The 18,101-nt window shown below is 42.4% G+C and overlaps 1 protein-coding gene across 4 annotated transcripts in view; it reads left to right on the forward strand.

Moving 5' to 3' along the window:
- Positions 1–18,101, forward strand: part of LOC137422886 (disks large-associated protein 2-like) — a 402,494-nt gene that overhangs the window by 312,377 nt on the left and 72,016 nt on the right. For all 4 annotated transcript variants that reach the window (XM_078774953.1, XM_068109517.2, XM_068109518.2 and 1 more), the window contains 2 exons: positions 6,506–6,701; positions 12,395–12,626. In XM_078774953.1, coding sequence (XP_078631079.1) covers positions 6,506–6,701; positions 12,395–12,626 — 428 coding nt within the window. The remainder of the gene's footprint in view (positions 1–6,505; positions 6,702–12,394; positions 12,627–18,101) is intronic.

Below are 18,101 nucleotides of genomic sequence, written 5' to 3' on the forward strand. Positions count from 1 at the left end.
TGAATCCCAACCCATCTATAAACGATCATTTAGGTGTTTCCCAGGCTGGGGAATCACCAATAGTACAGCAGATTTGTGATTGAATTGTGCACTTTATGCTAAAAGCAAGAAATTTTACCTTGGCGGCCATTTTAAATTCGGCAGTTTTGATTTGCGAGAATGGACTGCCATACCATTCACGGATTGTAAACTTACAAGTTGATGCGCGCCTCAGTTTAAAATGTAAATGTAGGATTATTTTGCAGGATGCTAACTTTGGTAAGTATAAACCATTTATAAATGTGTATTGTAATAGTGATATGACTGACAGATGATAAACATCTGCACTTGCCGTGCAGTCAGAGATTCCATTCATTCTCAATTGTTTGTTTACATTTTGTAAAACACCGGACGCCGTAATTGGTTCACGAGTTATCAAACAGAGTGACCACTATATTCGGCATGGGTGTGTGTCTGTCTGTGTGTCTGTCTGTCTGTCTGTCCGCAGCATAACTACCCGATGATATCATCCGATCTTGATGAAACTTGGGTGGGAGGTTGATATCATGATCTCGTTGTGTCCTGCCTGGAGTGGGCGTATTGCGCCTATTGTGGGCGGAGCCACTCCCGAAAAAGATGTCTTTTTAGGGGGTAATCGATTTCAAGCTACATCTTCTCCGAGGGGTTTGGTGGAATCTGACAGGGGTTTCGGTATTTGGTAAGGCCAATGTCATGTGTCTAGCCCCACGGAGCTCGATCTTTCATTTTCGCCCCAAGGTCAAGGTCACAAGGTCACGAAATTTAGAAAAGTCGATTTTTGATGGTTTTATTACATTGTTCGCTTCCTGATCGGGTGAAATGTCGGACATGATCTTATATTATCACATACATCATGAAATACAAGTTTTCCAACAAATTTCAGAATCTTCGACCTTTGACCTTTGAAGGTCACAAAGGTCAAATTTTCAAAGTTGTCGGAATCTAACCGAATTTTCGGTATTGTGTAGCTAACTAACTTCATAACTGATTATACATTATTTTCTATCTCATTTCAAGGTCAGTAACCTTCGTTTTGACATTTCCAAGCCAGCACCACATGCAATTACGTACAGCTGGCTCTTAAAGGCCTGCGCACGCAGCGCATTGGGGCCCTTTGTAAATAGGCATGTATACTGCATGTTGGGGGCCGCCACCTGCCACGTGGGCCCCTGACCCCCCAGTCCGGGCCTGTTTCGGTTATAGTCCGTCCTTTGTCATTGAATACCGCTCGCTCGTGAACCATCGTCGTCTCCTGACTTGTTTTACCTATTTTCATAATTAACTATGAAATATCATACTATATACATTATCTGAATTGCAAATGTACCCTCCAATATTCTCGAAAGGGTCCTTCCAATTTCTTGGAATTAATTTTGACATCCCGCATTTCCTCTGTCATAAAAAGGGTCAAGTCATGCAACGTCATGCCACGGCTAAAAAAGGTATGTTATGGAAAGCCATAGTAGTCAAAATTGTCCAAAAAAATTTATCCGTTCATAACTGAGTCAAATGTGTGTATTTTTTGTTTGAAGGCAAAAAAAAACTACCACAATGTAAGAGGTGGACTCTATTTTACATTTTAAAGATTTTTTCAGCGCAAGCCATTTTCCTCTAATTTGTTTTTTTATTTTCCTCTTTTTATTCCTTCCACATCCTTTAATCCTTTTTTGTATTCCTTTTATTCCAAAGATATTCCTTCCACAATTTTTAAGTTTTTGCATTTCCTCTAATTTTTTGAACATTTAAGGTAGATGTGGGTGGGTAAAATAGGCCTAAATCTCAATTGTTCTATGATTTTTTATGCTGGGAATTCAAGGGATATATATATATATATATATATATATATATATATATATATATATATATATATATATATATATATATATATATTATACAGTATATATATATATATATATATATATATATATATATATATATATATATAATTTTTTTTGCAACTGTTATTGCGTTACATGTCACGACCGTATGTATGATACTATCGTATATATGATACTGTGATGAATTTTGGGGTAGAGTGATATATAGATCAGATAGATATATGTAGGTATCATGCTCCGACTGTCGTGAAGAAGAAGAACCATCTCGATGTACATAAGCAGGGACCTGTCTAGCCCGGGTGTCGGATTAAGTATATCTTTGTGATCATACAAGGATGATCCTTGTGTTAAATAGAGTAGGGATTATGTTAATTCCCCTGTGCGAGAGACCTGTGATCTATCCATTGTCCCTTATGGCACTACACCAATAGACACTAGTAGGCCCAATAGTCAATAGGTGACTCGTATAGGTAGGCCCAATAGCAGCGCACACACTAATTGAATCCCCCCAACAATAAAACTAACCGGAACCCAGATGACGCATTTGGGCTGACAACCCCGACTTGGCAGACATACATTGCTCAGGCAGGCGCGGATTGGTCGAGGGGTTTGATGGGGAGATCACACCATTGGATGGGGGTGGGGGGGCAATCAGCATGCAGTTGAAGCCCAGAGACAAGAAGGAGCCAACTGATTGGCCAAGGGGAGATTATAAAAAGGTGAAGAGAAACCGACATTCTCCTCTCCTTCTTCTCCTTCTCGTTTTTGGGTCGCTTCTCGTTTGGACCTTCCGCTCGTTCTGGATGCCTCTTGCCCTGGACTTCTCTTGCGTTCTTAACCCTGGACCCTTTCTTGTTGGGCGACAACGGATGGTGGAGAGACGGTGGAGCACTGACGATTCTCCTCCCCTGTATCACGTGTGAGCGACGAGCGTACAAGCGAGGCTTGCCGCTGCAGCGTACGCTGGCCTAGCAGCGCGCGAACAGGGCGCGTCGAGGCCTGGTTCACGCCAACGACCGGGCAGCCTTCCTCCCGCCAACACCGGAGCCGCGTCCGGACTGCGAGCTACCAGCCTGACGATCCCTGACACACCATCCGATCGAGCTAAGCCCACGCACACATGCACAGCCTTTATTTTATATATATATATATATATTCCCTTCATCCATGTGATACATCTGGTGTGGGAGCACTCCAAATAGGAACCATAGTTGGTAACCGGTACGTTTTATTTTGTATTCTCGGCATCCGTGGCAATAAAGCCCTGTTTATTTTTGTACATAAAATCTAGTTCGTGTGAGTTTAATTTCCACAGGGTTGAAGACTGTGCGCGGGACAGTCAGGTAAAAGCTGCCAGCTTCTTCTTCCTCTCTCTGCCCCCCGTGCCTGTATAGTGAAATCCGCTGTTGAATAACGCCTCGAATAACGCTCGATTTGCTATCTGTGATACCCCGGTATTCACCGAGGGGGATCACACAACAATACTTTAACACCGTTTTTGTGTTTTACAGATAGCGTAGAATAGAGAAGAGCACAGTAGAATAGATTAACATAGTCACTTTCCACCATGGACAAGCGTTTTCTGCTGATCGATCCTGCCCATTCAAGCAGGCCAAAGTAAGCCAAGGCAACTGCATCCACCGACTCGGAGCTGTGTGCCTTGTGCCAGAAAGACACTGGGGATGCTCTAGTGTGTCCTGCAAAGAATACAACAAAAACTATTGTTGGAACTGGCTACAAGTCTTAGCAACTAATCTCAAAGAATTTCAGAAGCTCAGGTGCTTACCAATGGATATTGACCTCAATGGTACAGGTGGGAATTTGAGATTCATAGCAATCCATGAAGTAGTTGCAGCCATTGTCATGTTCATGGATTGCTATGAATCTCAAATTCCCACCTGTACCGTTGAGGTCAATATCCATGGGTAAGCACGTGAGCTTCTGAAATTCTTTGAGATTAGTTGCTAAGACTTGTAGCCAGTTCCAACAATAGTTTTTGTTGTATTCTTTGCAGGACACGGAAATATATTGTCCTTTCAATGCTCCATGCCCTTACTGGCTATGACAAGGTGTCTTCGTTTGCAGGTATTGGAAAGAAGACAGCATGGATAACATGGAATGTCTACCCTGAGGTCACAGGAGCATTTGAAGAGCTAATGAACATGGGGAATGCTATCAATGACAAGTGTATGGAAATGATAGAGCGGTTTGTTTTCCTAATGTCTTGCAGAACAAGTGAACTCAGTATAGTCAATGATGCCTGGAAGCAACTGTTCACCGAGAAATCTCGTTCGCTGGAAAACATTCCACCAACACAGGCGATATTAGAGCAGCACATAAAGCGTGCCCGTTACCAATGTCATTGCTGGAGCATGTGTCTGTCTTCCAATCCACAGTTGCCAAACCCTTCTGACTGAGGATGGAGCAAGGGCTTGACTGAGTGGCAGCCCCTCTGGACCACTCTCCCAGAAGCAGCAAAGTCATGCTGATACGCTGTGGTTGTAAAAAAGGATGCAGATGTTGCAGATGTCTGAAGGCAATGCTGAAATGCACTTCACTCTGTGCCTGTTCACGAGATTGTCAGGACTAGATACATATTGAAACAGCCCCTAACCTGTTTATGGAAGAAAAGGCAACATATATTTATCGATATATTTGGTTGGCAGCCATATTTGATCCACCATTTTGAATCTGAAGATAACATTTTTCAAGCTGGTAAGTGTTATTTCAATAATTAGCATTTCCAAAACATACAAAATGAATAGTCTGAATATTTTTTCATCAATGTTTTTATCCTGGGGCTGTGATTGAAGTGGGTTATAAATATCAACATTTTTGGGTGGCTGCCATATTGGATCCGCCATTTTGGATATGAAGATCACATTTTTCGATGTGGCAAGTGTTATTTTCATAATCCATGACCTTTAAATGTACAAAAATAAAGACTTGCCATGGTTTAACATACCTTGTAATGATATATTACGGATATTTCTGTACTTTTTATGGTGATGTCCGCCATCTTCGATTTATACCGGAACTAGTTCACCTACACGATGGGACCCGATCTTAAATGAACAAGTGTACCCTAAAGATGGTCTGTGCCAAATGTGGTGTTTTTACCATAAAATGCACAATACCTTCAAAAATGTGAGTAAATCTGCTGAACTACAATGTGTGTGCCGTCCCTCGGATGGATGTTAAACTGGGCGTCCCGTCTGCCAACATTACTTGGTGGGCATTAGAGATCCCAAGGTGTCCCTCATGAAGAGGAGGCGAGCTATCGCCGGCACCCTGAACAAATGACAAATTCCAGACCGAACTGCTGCTTGGAAGGCAATGGCAAACCACCCAGCATAACCCTTGCTCAAGAAGCTGCTTTGGCAGCACCAACGCTCTGCAACGAGTATGGTACATGAGATATCAAATCAAAAATACAAATGAATAGCAAAGGCAAAAAAAACCCTCAAAATAAATTAAAGCCATTTTATAAGTATAGAGCACAGACATGTAGAGCAGGAGATGAGGGTGAGGGGAATGGGGGAGAGAGGAGAGGGGAGGGGGAGAGAGATCAGGAGAGGGGAGTGGGGAAGAGAGTGGAATGGAGGAGGGAGTGGGATGTGAGGGGATATGAGGAGGGACAGGGGGAGTGGAGGAGAGACAGTCCCTGTGGAGAAGAGACGGGAGTGAGGGAGAGACAGGAGTGGGGAGAAAGTGGAGTGGAGGAGGGAGCGGGATGTGAGGGGAGCGACAGGGGAGTGGAGGAGGGAGCGGGTTATGAGGGGAAATGGGGGAGGGACAGGAGAGTGGAGGAGGGAGTGGGTTGTGAGGGGAAATGGGGGAGGGACAGGAGAGTGGAGGAGGGAGCGGGATGTGAGGGGAAATGGGGGAGGGACAGGGGAGCGGAGAGAGAGAGAGAGAGAGAGACAGACAGACAGACAGACAGAGACAGACAGACAGACAGACACAGACACAGAGACAGGCGGAGAGAGGGTGGGAAATGCTTTTTGCTCGCTTTTCCCATCACTTGGGATGGGTACTCTTCCTAGTATACACATATACATATAAATTATCCAAGATATAAATCATGAATTGAATGAATGAGACTGTTTGAGCATATTTATTTGTAAGGCAAATCTTCCATATTGTGTAACCAAGGTGATACAGTATTACCAGAGAGATGACACGATCAAGTTTATGAAAGTTTACCTGAAGTGGGACCTTGAATGTTGAAGTACCGGTGTTAACCGATTATACTTGGAGAACACGGGATGGTTTTGTTCAAGGTAGCACATTGCATCAATTCATGAAGCCTCATTACACCTGTTAGACATCTTGGAATTGGATAATCCTTCAATTTGTGAGCATTTTTCACATTCCACCTCATGATGTATTTCTCGTGCTCTGTAAATTTTCTATTTGACCCTTCGGATCGGAGTTTGATTACCTGGTATTGTGGTCTGCTGACTATCTTGATCTTTATCAGGGAGACTTTACTACTTTTGAGTGAAATGTACAATAACTCTGTCAATTCGGTTGCTTCTCTATTGTTTGTTTTGCGTTTCCATAAGGCTTTGATTGAACCAAAACTGATGAGTCTTTTACAGCAGGACACAGGTCCTTACGCACCCCTTTCTGTCCCTTCTCTGTAGGGCCTCTCCAAAGGTGTACACAAGGAGCCACAGCTACTTGCGGGCGGTGAGCGAAGTCTCCATAAATCACAGCATGGAGAGTCTGGGTCCCAGCACGCTTCCCAGCACGCTTCTTGCATCCCCCAAGTTTCGCTCACGCAACGAGAGCTACATGCGCGCCATGAGCTCTATTAGCCAAGCCAGCTGTGTCAGTCAGGTAAGGACGGGCAGCTCCAGGTTTTCGTCCACCTTTAGGAGGTTGAGCTTTCCTATAAACTTTAGATAGTTCTCAATACATCGGTTATTAGTTATATTACCCTCGCCTGAGGAGAGGATATTGCATTTGAGTCCGTTTGTTACTTGCCAGAATAAATTCTGGAATAAATTCTGGCAAGTATGTTGGTTGGTTTGTCTGTCTCTTTGTGCGCAGTACTACGTCTACATCGATGCACATAGAATCGCCATACTTTACACACATATTTTTCTTGCCCTGGAATAGACTGTGCCCAATTTTTAACTCTCTCGGCCCAAGGCATCCATTATGACGTCATAATTCGACAAGTACAAAACTTCACCCAATGAAGATGCAATTTCTTGAGTGTCATGTCGGCATAAACTGGTGGAGAAAAAATAATAATGATTACGTCATCGGTCACGTGGTTCGGCCACCATCTTGGAAAAACCGAAAAACTTTGCACCTCTATATCTCCGAAAGTGCTGAATAGAAAAAATTGAGACATTGCTCATTGCAGAGAACTCTCCATGGGGAATAAAATATGTTAATGATGATGTCATAGGCTCCTCCATTATGACGTCATAATTCGACAAGTACAAAACTTCATCCGATCAAGATGAAATTTATTGAGCATAATCTAGGAATAAATCAGTTTAGCAAACAAATAATGATGACGTCATCGGTCACATGGTTCGGCCGCCATATTTGTCCAAAATGGCCGATAAAAAAGTACATTCCGGCAAGTCCTCGATCTCTGACCGATTTTTCATCTGTTTGTCTGTCTGTCTGCTTGTGCGCAGTACTACATCTACATCGTTGCACATAGAATCACCATACTTTACACACATATTTTTCTTGCCCTGGAATAGATTGTGCCCAATTTTGAACTCTCTCGGCCCAAGGCCTCCATTATGACATCATAATTCGATAATTCGACAAGTGCAAAACTTCATCCAATCAAGATGCAATTTCTTGAGCACCATGTCAGCATAAACTGGTGGAGAAAAAAAAAATGATGACGTCATCGGTCACGTGGTTCGGCCGCTATCTTGGAAAAACTGAAAAACTTTGCACCTCTATATCTCCGAAAGTGCTGAACAGAAAAAATGAGACATGGCTCATTGTAAAAAACTCTCCATGGGGAATAAAATATGTTAATGTCGATGTCATAGGTGCCTCCATTATGATGTCATAATTCGACAAGTACAAAACTTCATCCGATTAAGATGAAATTTATTGAGCATAATCTATGGTAGTTGCCCTGGAATAGACTGTGCCCAATTTTTAACTCTCTAGGCCAAAGGCCTCCATTATGATGTCATAATTCGACAAGTGCAAAACTTCATCCAATCAAGATGCAATTTCTTGAGCACCATGTCAGCATAACCTGGTGGAGAAAAAAGAATAATGATGATGTCATTGGTCACGTGGTTCGGCCGCCATCTTGGGTAAAACGGAAAAACTTGATCCAAAATGGCCGATAAAAAGTACATTCCAGCAAGTCATCGGTCTCTGACCGATTTTTCATTTGTTTGTCTGTTTGTTTGTCCGTTTGTTTGTTTGTTTGTCCGCACAGAATAAATATGATTTTCTCTGCAACCGTTGGTCCGATTGACAGGAAATTTTCACCATAGGTGCAACTCCTCCTGTATAATTTTTAATGATAATTATGACGTCATATGTCACGTGGTTCAGCTGCCGTTTTGGAAAAACCGAAAAAATTTGCACCTCTATATCTCCGAAAGCGCTGAATATAAAAAATTGAGACATGGCTCATTGTAAAGAACTCTCCATGGGGAATAAAATATGTTAATGATGATGTCATAGGTGCCTCCAATATGATGTCATAATTCGACAAGTACAAAACTTCATCTGATAAAGATGAAATTTATTGAGCATAATCTAGGAATCAAATTAGTTTAGAAAAAAAACAATGATGACGTCATCCGTCACGTGGTTCGGCCGCCATATTTGTTTTAACACAAAAGCCTTAAAAACCACTAAAAATACATCCTGGTGAGGGTTTCCAATCTCTGATTGCTCATTCTTGTTTGGGTTTTGTCATCGAGCCGTTGCACCAAAATGATGGCTGCTCGTCCGTGCATTGGCGTTGCTGTTTGTCGTATCTCACCGTTCTCCAGGAAACAATATCTCACTGTTCTCAAGACCGAACTCTCTTATCTGTCTCCCTCTTCCAAATCCTGGTGGCGTCTGGTCAAATCTGTTTCTGGTGTTTGTTCCCCCTCCATCCCCTCCCTCACCTCAAACGGCTTAACGGCTGACTCCGCACGTGAAAAAGCTGAATGCCTCAACTCTGTGTTTGCCTCTAAATCTTGTGTCCCAAACCCATCCCTCTCTGTATCCACCGTACCCAGTCGTACCCAGCTGCTCCTGGACTCTGTGTCCTTTCCTCCTGACAAGGTGGAAAAGTTTCTGTCAACCCTCGACTCTGATTCTGGAACTGGTCCTGACGGCATCAGCCCACGGGTCCTAAAATCCTGTCCTTCCACTCTTTCACTCCCTCTTTCTGTTCTCTTCACCCTCTCTTTTGCTCAAGGCCATCTGCCATCTGCTTGGAAATCAGCCAACATCACCGCTTTGCACAAAAAAGGTGCAAAAACAGATCCTAGCAACTACAGACCAATCAGCCTTCCCTCAATTATCAGCAAAGTCATGGAATCCATCATTGCTTCAGATATGAAATCTTTCCTCTTCTCCAATGGCTTGATCTCTGATCATCAATTTGGTTTCAGACCTGGTCACTCTACTCTGGACATGCTGCTTCTGCTTTCTCAACAATGGATGGAGGTCCTCAACGCCAAACAGGAAATTAGAGCCGTCTCCCTTGACAATTCACGTGCCTTCGATACGGTCTGGCACCCTGCTCTGCTCACCAAACTCTCCTCCTTTGGTATCCATGGAAATCTCCAAGCATGGCTGGCGGACTTCCTCTCTGGTCGTAGTCTAGGTGTGGCCCTGAATGGGTTTTTCTCATCTCCTCTTCCTGTTCAGGCTGGAGTTCCCCAAGGTAGTGTTCTGGGCCCTGTGCTTTTTCTGGTCTTCATCAATGATATCTCTGACTCTCTTGAAAATCCTCTCTATCTCTTTGCTGACGACTCTACTCTCTGTCGCTCCATTCCTCATCCCTCAGATCGGCAGTCTGCAGCCTCCTCACTCTCTGCAGACCTAGACAAAATCACAGACTGGGCATCCAAATGGAACATGTCTTTAAATCCTGATAAATCTCACACTCTTACGATGTCTCTCCGAAAAGACCGACTGGACAACCCTCCCATCCACTTTCTGAATAATCCTCTCCAAGAAGTTCTGTCACTCAAGCTTTTGGGTCTCACTATTTGCCATGATCTTTCCTGGGAAAACCACATTTCAAATCTGGCCTCCAAAGCCAGTCGCCGACTGGGCATCCTCCGTCGTGCGAAGTCCTTCCTTGGCACACCTGAGCTCCTCACCACATACAAGGCTTTCATCCGCAGCTCTATGGAATACTGCTCTCCCCTCTGGTCTGGTGCTCCTGCCTCACACCTAGCTCGTCTTCACGCTGTTGAAACCAAAGCGTTCAGAATCATTGGAATCTCCCGCGATGAAGCTAACTCCAAGGGCCTTTCACTCACTCACCGCAGGCAGGTTGGTGGTCTTTCCGTCTTCTACCGACTCCTCTCTGGCCTTGCCCCCCCAGCTCTCTCTGGGCTCTGTCCCCCAAATATTCCTACAGGTCGCACAAGATCTGCCTGCAACCCTCTTATGGTTAAACTGCCAAAATCAAGACTTTCTGCTCACCTTCACTCCTTCATTCCTCTTTTCTCCCACCTCTGGAACAAACTCCTTCACTCTCTTCAATCCCACTCCACCCTCCAGGTCTTTAAAACAGCTGTTCACCACCATCTCTTATCCTCCCCCATCCAAAACCTTGATCTTTTCTACCCCCGCTAATTTCGGTGCCCTTGTGTTTTATACCTCTCCCCCCCCTTCCCACGCCTCCTCCCCCCAAGCCCTCTCCCTCCCACACTTCTCCCTGCTCTCAAATGTTGTGGTTGTGTGCTTCCCCTTCTCTCCCCAACTTGTCTTCCGCTCCCTCTTTTTGTATATTTTGTTTATCTGGTTGTTTTGTTAGTGAAATAAATGTTAGCTCTTTCACGAGCCTCGATTCCGTATACAAAAAAAAAAAAAAAAAAAAAAAAAAAAAAAAACTTACCTGGAACATTAACCTGACTTTCATATCACCTGCAGATGTTTCTGCACTGGTTGACATACAGAAGCAAAGCTTTGCAAGTCATCTAGGCAGAAGTTGTAGACTAGATCCACCTAGATGGTGCTTCTTGTTGTTTAGTGACACAACATGGAGCAGTCAGAGACCTCACAGCAATTCTTCATGCTTCAAACAAATTAACATTATAATATTCTGGTACAGCCTCGAAAAGCATCATCTGCTGGAACATCCTGGACATATTCACATAAAATCCATGTGTGTGTTTGGGGGTCTTAATGGCGTTCGTTCTCATGGGTTTTAAGAGGCTGTGGCAAGAATGTCATCAAAAAATCCTAAAAACGTTATTTGAAGACACAATTATCTACAACAATGACTTCGGAATTAAAAATATCTGCTAATGCAAGGAAATGCAAGAAAAACGCGATACAAAGGCGGTTCTTCACACCGATCATGTGACTAGTCATAGTCTAACCACCAGGGCACATTTCCACCCTATCGAAGACAACTAGAGACACTCTTCACAACTACCAAACAGCTTGAGATGATTCTGCGGAAGAGGACAGGAAGACCTCCTCCCAAAGGAAATGTTTCGAATTCTCATTGAATTTCCTGCATTTTCAGTCTACTTTACCACCAAGGAGTCTTCATGTTACATTTCATGTAGTTGTAGCTCATTTGCAAAATGTACATATGTGAAGGTTGTTGTTTTATTATGACAAGCACAACTCCGCAGTCGCTTCGTCTATTAGGAGATATTCTATGTTCTCTTGGGGTTGGGGAGAGGTGGTTCTGGAACACAGAATTATCTTGTTGTCTGATTGAAACAGCTCTAATTTCTTTTTGATGTGAGGGTCGTCGATGTTTAGTTAAGAATGGTATCCTCGTTTGTTCTGATAACGGAGTTTGGATGAACAAGAAGAAAAAGACATAAAATATCATGGCCCCCGTGGTTTCAGTAATTTTGCTGTCTGGACTTAAAGGCTGCCAGTCAGCCATCTTTGGTCGGTTTACAAAACAAAATGTTCTGCATATGTATACTCTCATGTATTGTCTTTGTGCTAAGTTTAAACAAAATAGGTCCATGCATGTCGAGAAATGGTTTGGGACACATTTAAGTAACAAAATGGCCGCCAGTCGGCCATCTTGGATCTGATCTCACAATAAAATGACGTGCATATGTATAGCATCATTCTTTTTCGGTTTGCCAAGTTTGAACAACATTGGTAAATGCATGTCCAGGAAATGGATGAGGACGTGTTCAATATCGAGTTTTTTTACAATTTAAATGGTCACCAGTCTGCCAGTCGGCCATCTTTGTTCAGATCGGAAAATGTTGTGCGTCTTGCGAGTTACCATCAGCTCACGCTGTAATCAGCATATAAAGGTAAGACTGTTACATATGACAGGTAGAGTTTAGGGCTGTGAATTTGGTGTTTGTGGTGAGCAGGTAAGTGAGCTCGAAGTGAACGGACAGTTTGAGGCGATGTGCGAGTCGGTGTTCAGCGAGATGGAAGCCCAGACAGTCGAGGCGCTCGACCTGCCCTCCTGCTTTCGGACACGCAGTCACAGCTACCTGCGAGCTATCCAGGCCGGCTACACATACGAAGAGGATACTACGTCAACCGTTCCTTCCTCCACACCTTCACCAACCCCGACCACCATCAGTACCATAAAAACCGGTGAGATCGAGATTGACAAATGTAGAAATAGACGTTCAACTTGAAAAAAAAAAAAAAATTCGGTTAACAAGACAAAATAACGTGATTAGAGCGAAGCAAGAGAGCTGCTTAACGGTACAGTAGTACCACCACCAGAAGTAGCACTTTACCTTTGGTTGCTTTTCCAAAAGTAGAGGGATGCATCAATGAGTATACCGTCCCTCAGAGGGACGTTTATCGGTCTGTGTCTCTGCTAGCATTCGTTGGTGGAGGTTAAAGAAGATCCTAGATGGTATAGTAAGCATGGGTGAAACTCTTCTGTATGTGTATGGAAATCCGTCTTTTTGTAACGACCCATATGGAGTCTTCCATATTTTAGTCATCAGAAAAACATGCAGCAATTATAGGAAATCTTCCACCCATGGGGTGAACCTCACGTGGACAAGCCGTCACTGTTCCTATGGTTGGCAGTGAGTGCCTCGGAAGCAGCGGCGGAAAGAGGGCGTCATTTCTATATGTGGGAGAATTACGTGCTTGGTGGAGCTCACCTAGATAGCTCAGATGGCAGAGCACTGGTACGGTTCACCAGAGGACCTGGGCTCGATTTCTGGTCTTGTATATGTATGTATATATATATATATATATATATATATATATATATATAGATATATATATATATATATATATATATATATATATATATATATATATATATATACAGTCACGTGAAAAAGTAAGTACACCCCATGTAAAGTTTTGACTTTTTCAACATATTTCAACATACAGCTATTTGATCTTCATTTCAACAATATTGATAGATAGAGGTGATATAATATAACAAATATGATGAAACATTTACATTTTGTAGTCCATTGTATAATTTAAATAAACGTAAATGCAAATTTTGCATGTGGAAAAAGTAAGTACACCCCGACATTTATCACTACTTCAAATACCTAAAATTAGAATCAGGTGCACCATTGCCGTATATTAACAGAGTCTGGCCAGCCTTTGATCTGCTCAACTACCGCCGTGATTGGTCGAGCCCACGTCACATGGTTTACAGGCGCCATTTTGCATACCACCTCAGCCGAGCAGCTTTCCCGCTGCACCCATTCCGTGCCATTGCTTCGTATCGTTGCATATTTCATTTGAGTAATATTTCAATAAAATCAACCAATATGGTGTGTTGTGCCGCTTGGGGATGTTCTGTTAGACCAGGACAAGGTCGTATAATGCACAGATTTCCTCGAGACAAGGAACGAAGTGCTATTTGGGTGGTTAAAATACGTCGAGTTGGATGGAATCCATCACCTTACTCATATTTATGTTTGGTAAGTGAAATCGCTTAATATATATTGGTTTCAAATCAAAAGTGACATGACACGTGTGTATGAGGTCTCTGGTGAGCTTAACATTTATTTAGTCAACCATATATATATATTATACATATTCCCTGTAACATTTTTCGTGTACATATGCAGTGTATAGGCGTGTACATACCGCCTGTTAGTGAGATTCTTCACTGTCCGTTTGTATATTTTTGCAAGAGAACAAGCACACAGCCGTAAAACGCAACATAAAGTTATGACCGGAGAGCATGGCAGCAAAAGTATGGCAATGCGAGCGCTTGTCAAGAAATTGAAATAGGATATATGTATATACACGTACAGTCGTACACATTTGATATATATATCTATTTTATCTTAATATATCACCAAGGTTATAATGTTAATGGCGGATTTCTTCAAGAATAACAAATAAACAATGTACCTCTGAGTCTGTTTACTTTTTTTATTGCTGATAATATGGTGGAGTCAAGTTATAACAACATTTGTGAACCCAAGCTAATGAATAAAATAATAGACATTGTACTTTCGTAGCATTATGGGAATATTGTATGTTACGTTTCCAGATAATAGATGAAACTAGTATAGAAGCTCCATTTTATCAAATTACAATTTCATGCCAAGAGAAATAAAATTTATCAGTATGCTGTATGCAGCTGACAATAAATCGTGTGCCGTGACAGGCAAACAATTCGTGTGAATAAATGACGCCGCTTGCAGATTTTATTATTCCAATAACAAACAACACGTCACTTTAACTTGAATTAGTTGTTCCTCATTAAATCTGCGACCAAACAGTAATAACATCGATTCCCTCGTCACAGAACTACAGGATTGCCACAGCTGAAATACATCTCGCAGTGCCAGCGTGTGAAGTTAGGTATGCAACATGGCACCAGTATTTCAGTTCGCCAGACTCTCAATACACACGGCACTGAGGTGCACCAGCTCAAGTGCAAGTGATTAGAACATCGTTAGAGAGGATCTTGGAGGAACCTGTCTTATTTAAACCTCAGACATTTAGTTTGGTTTGCTCTTTGTTGTTGAAGTGTGCGGCGTCACCATGCCTAGATCAAAAGAGCTCTCTGAGGCCTTCAGAAAGGAGGTTATAGATGCCTACGATTCTGGGAAGGGATTTGAAAAGATCTCCAAACAATTTGAAATCAATCATTCGACTGTCCGGAAGATCATCTACAAGTGGAGAAGATTCCAAACAACTGCCAACTTGTTCAGGCCAGGCCGCCCAAGCAAGTTCAGCCCGAGAGCAGACCGCAAGATGCTGAAAGAAGTCTCTAAGAATCCCAGAATGTCATCACCGGACCTACAGGTAGCTCTTGCCACTGTTGATGTCAAAGTGCACGAGTCCACCATTATAAAGAGGCTGCACCAATTTGATCTACATGGGAGGTGTGCCAGGAGGAAACCTTTGCTGTCCAGAAAGAACATCAGGGCAAGACTAAAGTTTGCAAATGAACACCAAGGCAAGGACCAGCACTTCTGGAACAATGTGCTCTGGACAGATGAGTCAAAGGTAGAGCTATTTGGCCACAGTACCAGAAGACATGTTTGGCGAAAACCAAAGACAGCATTTGACCACAAGAACCTGATACCAACTGCAAAGCATGGTGGTGGAAATATTATGGTTTGGGGCAGCTTTGCTGCATCAGGGCCTGGGCAGCTCACCATCATAGAATCCACTATGAATTCTTCATTGTGCCAGAGGGTGCTTGAGGATAATGTGAGGCCATTAGTCGGAAAGTTGAAGCTCAACCGAAGGTGGACCGTGCAACATGACAATGACCCTAAACATACCAGTAAATCCACAAAGGAATGGCTGAAAAGAAAGAAATGGAGGGTTCTGGAATGGCCAAGTCAAAGCCCGGATCTAAATCCCATCGAGATGTTGTGGGGGGATTTGAAGCGAGCTGTGCATGCAAGAAACCCCTCAAACATCGCACAGCTGAAAGAATTCTGCATGGAGGAGTGGGCAAAAATTTCTCCCAGTCGATGTCAGAGACTGGTAGACAGTTATAAGAAACGCCTACTTGAGGTTGTTTCTGCCAAAGGGGGCAATACCACCTATTAGAGCCAAGGGTGTACTTACATTTTCCACATGCGAAATTTGCATTTATGTTTATTTCAATGATACAATGGACTACAAAATGTAAATGTTTCCTGATATTTGTTATATTATACCACTTTTATCTATCAATATTGTTGAAATGAAGATCAAATAGCTGTATGTTGAAATATGTTGAAAAAGTCAAAACTTTACATGGGGTGTACTTACTTTTTCACGTGACTGCATATATATATATATATATATATATATATATATATATATATATATATATATATATATATATATATATATGTATAGGGTGGTCCAGAAACCCTGGGCACATTTTGAAGAACGATACGTGCAACAAACAACTAAGTTTATTATTGTTCTTCGGTACAAAACATGATACTCGTAAATGGATGTGACCGCTTCAACACGTACAGGCATCACGTGATCGCAACAGAGTGAGGTGCATCACGTGATATGGATCGGGGTGAGATTCGCTCAGTGTGCTGCACTCGTTTGTCTTTGCATTAGTTCAGTTCATTGTGAATTGGATGCGCTAATATGACGTTGGATATCGTGAGACAGAAAATTTGCGCTGTACTATTGTATTCTGTATCTGGAAATTCAGCTGAAGTTCACAGACAACTTGTCAAAGAATGTGGCGCCGACTCAATTGAGAGAAGAACCATCGGCAGAATAAACAAGCAGTTTGATGAAACCGGCAGCATTCTTCCAAAACAGTCACCAGGTAGGCCTCGTACTGTTTTAACTGAGGAAAGCAGAGCGGTCATTCAACAACAACTCGACAGTAACCCACCATTATAAACTCATTGTTTATCAAACGTCACCAACATAAGCCGATCATCGAATGGAAGAATACTAAAAGACCTTAATGTGAAAGCCATACATACCCAGATTAATTCACCAACTATCTGAGGATGATTTTGACTGGCGCATTGAGGCATGTAAGACATTGCTTGGGTTAATTGATATGGACAATGATTTGCAGAACAGGATCTTGTGGTCAGATGAATCCAAATTTGCTTTATCTGTTTCTGTGAATCGTCATAACAGCGTGATATGGGCAGTAGACAACCCACGATTTACTGTTGAACACAACGTCCAGTATCAAGCTAGTGTGTCCATCTGGGCAGGCATTTCTTCTGGAGGCATTGTTGGACCAATATTTTTTGAAGAAAATGTGAATGCTGCAAATTACTTTCTAATGTTGGAGCAGCATGTATTTCCATTCAATGATGGCCAAATGTGCTTCATGCATGATGGTGCGCCTGCTCATTATGCTGTCAGTATACGCCAGACCCTTGATTTGAACTTTACAGACAAATGGATTGGCCTTCGTGGTCCGGTTGAATGGCCGCCGCGGTCTTGTGATTTAGCACCCTGTGATTTCTTCCTTTGAGGTTTCCTCAAACACAAAGTGTATGCGATGAATCCTACGACCCTTAGAGACTTGAAACAATTCATCCGTAATGAGACTGCTGCCTTAACGATGGAAACATGCAGAACTGTGTGTCAGAGTGTTTTGTCACGGCTACAGCTGTGCCTAGACAATGACGAAAAGCAGTTTGAACATACGAACTGAACTGTTTCATTTATATTAAGCTGATTAGATTGTTTAACGAGTAATCATGTTTTGTTTTGCACCAAAGAACAATAATAATCTTAGTTGTTTGTTGCAGGTATAAAACCATCTAAACATGATTACTCGTTGTTTGTTGCAGGTATCTACATTCAAAATGTGCCCAGGGTTTCTGGACCACTCTGTATATATAAAATGCAGAAACTCCACAATAGTAGGGTGCGTCATTTGCATAAAATATATAATCGGAAGAAATTAAATAAGTTACGGACATAGCTTCAGGACGATCTTTTATTTTCGACAAGCTTTCGGCCAAATAGGTCTTCTACACAGCCTTCCTCAATGAGAGGGAGTTAAACTCTCTCAAACTCCAATCCGATCTGTGAGCTCCAATCCTCAAATCCGAACACAGATTACAATTATATATTTTAATTAGCCCATGAGAGGTAATCTTAGAAAATTGCCAAGGTATTTTTGGG

Source organism: Myxine glutinosa, chromosome 3 (assembly GCF_964187855.1).
Source record: "Myxine glutinosa chromosome 3, kmMyxGlut1.1, whole genome shotgun sequence".
Classification (NCBI taxonomy): Eukaryota; Metazoa; Chordata; class Myxini; order Myxiniformes; family Myxinidae; genus Myxine; species Myxine glutinosa.